The 6,511-nt window shown below is 41.2% G+C and overlaps 2 protein-coding genes across 2 annotated transcripts in view; one reads left to right on the top strand and one right to left on the bottom strand.

Moving 5' to 3' along the window:
- Positions 45 to 1,787, top strand: LOC105158468 (6-phosphogluconate dehydrogenase, decarboxylating 2, chloroplastic-like). The gene has a single exon (XM_011075254.2). It carries the CDS (start codon positions 126 to 128, stop codon positions 1,590 to 1,592), a length of 1,467 nt encoding a protein of 488 aa, XP_011073556.1. The 5' UTR covers positions 45 to 125; the 3' UTR covers positions 1,593 to 1,787.
- Positions 3,342 to 6,511, bottom strand: part of LOC105158466 (BTB/POZ domain-containing protein POB1-like) — a 4,925-nt gene continuing 1,755 nt past the window's right edge. Inside the window, exons 2-6 of the mRNA XM_011075240.2 lie at positions 5,912 to 6,058; positions 5,553 to 5,671; positions 5,404 to 5,467; positions 4,774 to 5,053; positions 3,342 to 4,417 (exon numbers count right to left, since the gene is read on the bottom strand). Of these exons, the coding sequence (XP_011073542.1) occupies positions 3,604 to 4,417; positions 4,774 to 5,053; positions 5,404 to 5,467; positions 5,553 to 5,671; positions 5,912 to 6,058 (1,424 nt within the window). The 3' untranslated portion in view covers positions 3,342 to 3,603. The remainder of the gene's footprint in view (positions 4,418 to 4,773; positions 5,054 to 5,403; positions 5,468 to 5,552; positions 5,672 to 5,911; positions 6,059 to 6,511) is intronic.

Genomic DNA, 6,511 nt, shown 5'->3' with positions numbered 1-6,511 from the left:
GAATGCCGCATGATGTTCCAGTTCGTCTTATATCTCCGGCTCCATTCTCTCTCCCTCTCAAACACTCTCTCTCTCTCAATCTTTCATTTGCGTACTTCAAGATCGTAGTTTGAGCTCTAGCAGCAATGGAGTCAGCTACGCTATCCCAGATCGGTCTAGCGGGTCTGGCGGTCATGGGCCAAAACCTAGCCCTGAACATCGCCGAGAAAGGTTTTCCGATCTCCGTCTACAACCGGACCACCTCCAAAGTCGACGAGACTCTAGATCGCGCCCACCGAGAAGGGCAGCTTCCTCTTTCCGGGCACTACACGCCTAAAGATTTCGTCCTCTCAATCAAGAAGCCCCGCTCCATCATCATCTTGGTCAAAGCCGGCGCCCCCGTCGACCAAACCATCGCCGCCCTCTCCGCCTATATGGAGCCTGGAGACACTATAATTGATGGAGGCAATGAGTGGTATGAGAACACGGAGCGCCGCATGGTCGACGCCTCAGCTAGTGGTTTGCTCTACTTGGGAATGGGGGTTTCTGGGGGGGAAGATGGGGCGAGAAATGGGCCATCTTTGATGCCTGGTGGGTCACATAGGGCTTACTTGAACATCCATAATATACTTGAGAAGGTCGCCGCTCAGGTGGATGATGGGCCTTGTGTGACTTATATTGGTGAAGGGGGTTCCGGGAATTTTGTTAAGATGGTGCATAATGGGATTGAGTATGGAGATATGCAGCTGATTTCTGAGGCGTATGATGTGCTGAAGAATGTCGGAGGATTGGGCAACGAAGAGTTAGCGGAGATTTTTGGGGAGTGGAATCGCGGGGAGCTGGAGAGCTTCTTGATTGAGATTACATCTGATATCTTTAAGGTGGAGGATGAGGAGACTGGTAATGGACATTTGGTAGATAAGATTTTGGACAAAACTGGGATGAAGGGCACTGGGAAGTGGACTGTGCAGCAGGCGGCTGAGCTGTCCATTGCTGCTCCTACAATTGCAGCTTCATTGGATTGTAGGTATATGAGTGGGTTGAAGGAAGAGAGGGAAGCGGCAGCAGAGATTTTCAAGGAGGAGGGATTGAAGGAGGACATTAATAATGTGGGGGCAGTGGATAAGAAGAGGTTGATTGATGATGTTAGGCAGGCCCTTTATGCGTCCAAAATTTGTAGTTATGCTCAAGGGATGAATCTGTTGAGGGCCAAGAGCATGGAGAAGGTATGGGGATTGAATTTGGGGGAGTTGGCCAGAATTTGGAAAGGTGGGTGCATTATTAGAGCTGTATTCTTGGACAGAATCAAGCAAGCGTACCAGAGGAATCCGGGCTTGGCCAACTTGTTGGTGGACCCAGAATTTGCTAAGGAGATGGTGCAGAGACAAGCGGCCTGGAGGAGGGTTGTGGGCTTGGCGATTCAGAAGGGTATTAGTGTTCCTGGAATGTCGGCAAGTTTGCAGTATTTTGATACCTATAGGCGAGGGAGGCTTCCAGCCAACCTTGTGCAGGCTCAGAGAGATTACTTTGGGGCACATACCTACGAGAGGATTGATCGCCCAGGATCATACCACACCGAGTGGTCCAAGCTTGCTCGGAAAGCCCGAGTATAGTTCAAATCGTTAGCCTGAGGTTTGATCTGTGTACCTCGGTTATTGATATTGTTTTTTCATGGGTTCTTGAGGCAATGAGCTCTTGAACTTGAGTTGTATCCACTAATGAGGATTTTCTTGCTCTGAAAAATATTTGTAGCCTCTGCATTGTTGTGTATGCAGCTAATAAGTGAACACATATTTCTTTTCCAATAATTTCCTTTATTTGCTGAGATGTTTAGCTACCTGATGATCTGTTTGGCAATCATGATGCTTAATTTGCTTTTTACTGCTATGTTGTGCTTTAGTTTTTGTATAGAAACAAGTTGAGGATCATATTGGCGTGATTTGACGCCTGCGGTTATTTCTGGTCTCTGTCTCTAAGGTATTTATCTATATAAGTCTAACAGTACCAATAAGAACTTTGACATGCTCCATTTTGTTTCATGAAACACACAACAGTAGTAAACATTTGGAAAACCATTAAGCTGCTGTTTCAGCTTATATTGACAATGACTGAAGGCAGGGCATGTAATAGTGTTCATCAGTGCATGCTATGTAAATCTTGATATCCTTTGGTAACTGGATGTCAGGACAAGCAAACATTGTAAGATCAGCAACACTGCAATTCTGCTGATGGGAGAAAAAGAAAATTGTACGTGAACTACTTCAAACAGTAGGTGGAATCTCATTAACAAAATATAAATGTTTTCTTGACGTTGTGATACATGTCCCTCTTATTCTACTAACTCAATTTATGCAGGCATTACTGCCGTCTTGAACTTTCGAAGACGTCACTAATTTTTGTGAAGTAAGTATTCTTCTTCTTTTTTTGGAATGGTGACTTACAATTTGGCCAGAATGACACATTAAAATGTGTCATCTCATAAATCCCTGGAAGGGCCGATTTATATGTTTAGCTCTGCCTTGGCAGTTTTCCTCTTCTCCTTGTAAGATGAAGTCACGGCTTCTTGGAGAAATTGTGTTCAGCTTCAATTAAAACACACCTGGATGCATATATACGAGCCAAAAACTTTCTAAACGTCCCAACTTCCCTCTGTGTGTGTGTATCTTGTGCACTGAAATTCTTGTTGAGTTTACATGTGGGCCACAGGTACTTCCAACATTTAAGGTTTTATGCATGTTGAAGAGTTGTTATCTGAAGAACAGACTGAGTTTTGTTAGTCACTTAAGCCCGTGGCATTTTGCTGCAATAGACGTAATATGTTTGCATACAACTATACTTCATCTGTATCCATTTCCATTTCTTGAATTTCTCTCATCCCACAAAGGTCAGCCCCAAGAATCCGACCAGAAATCTTCTTGAATGGAGAAATCTACAGTCCAGGAACGACCTTGGCTTCTGCTGTAATGCAACCTCATTCCACTTAGGAAGATTGTTGTATTAGTATTTTGTAATATAGTATTTGTATACGACGATGTCCAATATAAAAGACTATAAATTTCGAATAAATATCCAAATTGACTTAAACAACTTTATCACTAAATCAAGGGCAGATGTGTGAATAATTATAAGTAATAAATTACTTCTTCAACCACTCCAAACAAGTGCTGATTTCTTTCAAATTTGTCTACAAAATTGTTTTTAGTGTAAATTTTGCCGCTTCTAAATTTGTCCGTGTACATGATTTGAAACCCTCCATTATGCATCCCACATTTATAGAGACAGGAGCAGAAATTTATCAATAATAGGCGGTTCTTTTCTTCTCTTTTTATAAAGTGTCTCATGCTGGGTTTTGAAAGAGAGAATTCAAAGCAAAATGTACCAGTATTCCATTTAAGATGGACCGGACTGAGATTCCTTCCCTCAGAAACATCTCTAACGGAAGTAACTTTAGCCTCTTACGCTCCACCAAACTGCCGACATACAGGTTTCTGCCAGCAGATGAATATGTACACTGAAGTCCCTATAAAAGTTGTAATAACCATCCAAAAAACACTTGCCTCGACTAAATTAAACATTGGTCTAGGACTTCATAAGGAAGCTATAGACACTAGGTATTGGAGATACTCATTTCTTGATTGTTAGCTCAGCCCTCAGATGGAGAATACCATTGATGAAGTAAGGGCTATCATCAGCTATAAATGCGGTCCACGGCACGCCAAAGAGATTGCGGTAGCCGACGGCCTTCCCTCCAGTGAAAGTGTAGTTTCCTTTATACTTGCTCACAAAATCTTCCGACGGTTTTGTTCTCGATGCAAACTCATAGTCAACTGTAAAGGCTACCGAACCCTTCTCTTGCATACCCAGAAACAGCCCAAAGCAATGAAAAGAACTCTGTTGGTCCATGTTGCAATGGCCTGACAAGAAAAATCCTTGCCCACCCAAGTGAAAAGCCTGCGAGTAGACACGACCAGCAGGGAAGAGCTGTGCACACTCCTCACGCCTGAGATCAAGGTAAACTATACACTGCTGACGAGGAGATTCAAATTCAACCACCTTCACGGGTCGGTATTTGTATGCTCGCTCCACAAATCGACGGAATGAAGCGTTGGCCTCCTCTGCAACAAGAGAACGCTGTCGATATGGAGCTTCAGCCTTGAAAAATAGAGCATCAAGAACAACTTTGGAGGCTAGTTCAGGTTCAATGTCACTGCAAGTTAGGACTTTTTTCAGCTTTCTGCAGGTCATGCATGGGAAACGAACAAAACGAAGTAGGCGCGTGCTTAATATCTCTCGTCTCTCCTCCAACTTTGGGTAATGCATTCGGGCCCACTTTAGAACGAAATCATAAACAGCATCCTCTGAAGCCACCTGCAAATCATCGCTGAAAAGAACTGCCTCAATACCAGCTAAGGGCAGGTTCAACACCTCTTCCTGAAACCTGACAAATAAATGTAATAGCATTATTTAAGCAGCAAAAACTTGCAATATAACTCTAAAAAAACATTGGTCAATGTTCAGCACAAAAAGATTATCTATGAAGTCCCCCTACCACAGATGCCCCTATAACATATAAATTAAATAGCATGGGCTAGTAATCATGAAATGAATCGAAGGAACATTTCTTTATTCAGTCCTATACAATAGCAAATCAAATGTGAGTTAATTGATTCAGAAACTACATAAACAGAAAGACAACAATCTATGAAAGCACCATCCATCACAGCATCATTCTTGCAATGACACTGATAAGATTGAAGCACAAGTATTTCTTTAGAATGTTAGATGGGTGCTTACTTGCTTATATCCTTGAAGCGTGCAGCAAGGAACTGCTTTGCAGCATCTGTCAGCGGCTGAACTGTATCAGCCATTAAAATAGTTGAAGGAAGATCCAAATATAGCAAGGCCGATTCACAAGTCATCTTTAACTTGCACAGTAATCGACTGCAGTATCTCATGCATGACGCAACCTCAAATTTGTCAGCAGCCATCAACACATCCAATAAAGCTGTAGGTGTAGTTCTTGGCAAAGTATTGCTATACATAAAGTTCAGCAAATCCATCAGGGCGGCTTCCTCTGCATCAAAAGTGGGAGAACCAAACTACGCTTAGTTGAATGCATTCATTTAAACGTGCAACCATATATTGAAAGCTAAGTACCTTAAAAACAAATTTCCTCTGTCAAAAATCAAACTCGGAAATATCTTATTATTTTCCATGTTTAAGAAAGATTTAATTTATCCAAAAAACAGGGCAAGCAGAACTGTCTTACAAATGCAATGTTCTAAAAAGATCATAGTCTGAGCACCCTTGTAGAATAAATCAAATTAGGAATTTCAAAGCTCATAGGAACAAAAGAATCTCAACACTGAGCGGATTGAAATTTTAACAAAACGCTTCAGCAACAAGGATGTGTAACTAAGTTACCTGAGGCTTGGATACGTAGAGTCACGTGTCGCTGCTCTGACTCTCTCATTCCATTTGAGAACAACTAGAAGCCACATTAAACACAAATTTACGAATTTAGTACAGAGTGGGGTAAAGAAGCAAAAAATATCACATTGAACCTGACTTACCTTATAGAAAAATGGACTCTTTGCTGCCAAAATTGGAGAGCTGATGTGTATAGTCTTGACTTGGACTTCTGAGTAGTCCATGCTAGAGGATGCTTCACTGCCCTGAGCGGCTTCTTGACCTATAAGACTACCAAATTAACCTTTTCTACTACTCAAATAATTCAAATCTAATGCCATACATAAAACTCAGAAGAGGAATTGGGATAGGATATGCATTGATGCTATTCTTGTGCTATACTAAGACTCTAGATGAAGAATTATTTCATTAATGTTCTCACTTTATTTAAGGTAGGAGGATTTTAAGGAGTAAAATAAGGTTAGACCCTCAATAAGCAACTCAAAGGATTTATAAATCATACCGGACTGATTGATTGTTGTTTCTGCACCAGCAGGTGACTCCTCAACCATAGCAACAGCTTCCTCCTCTTGATTTTCATAAGTAACACCATCTTCTAAATCCGGCATATTGCAATTTAAAATCTGCTCTTCGCGTTGTTCTGCCCGTTCTGAAAAATTAAAAAACATAAACAAATTGACCACCCGCATAATTCACAAGGAAAAAATCTCCAAGCATGTGGCACGTCACACAAGGGATGGCCAAATTATCAGTTGAAGCATGGAAAAGTAAGCTTGTTTGCATAAAACAAGCACAAAATGATCCACTTTTTTTTGCATTAAATAACCTAAAAAAAGTAAGTCGGGTCACTGCCAGCCATAGAACAAAAAGACAGATAGATATTTCATGATTCAGATACCACTGATCAGTGATTCAGTTACATACTGTAAGTGGAATTATGGAACAATTAAAATAATTTTGACAAAGAATGCCGCATCAGTTTTGGTCCTTATTACTTTCAAATATAAGATGTCTGTTACTCTTCCATGAAACGGACAATAGTCGGATCAATTTGTAGAACACAAACTTCAGAGTAAATGTACCCTAGCGGGTCGAACCGAAT

The sequence above is a fragment of the Sesamum indicum genome, linkage group LG1 (genome assembly GCF_000512975.1).
Source record: "Sesamum indicum cultivar Zhongzhi No. 13 linkage group LG1, S_indicum_v1.0, whole genome shotgun sequence".
In the NCBI taxonomy this organism is placed as follows: domain Eukaryota; kingdom Viridiplantae; phylum Streptophyta; class Magnoliopsida; order Lamiales; family Pedaliaceae; genus Sesamum; species Sesamum indicum.
The sequence above is the reverse complement of the archived record's forward strand: the minus strand, read 5'-3'. Positions and strand labels throughout refer to the sequence as shown.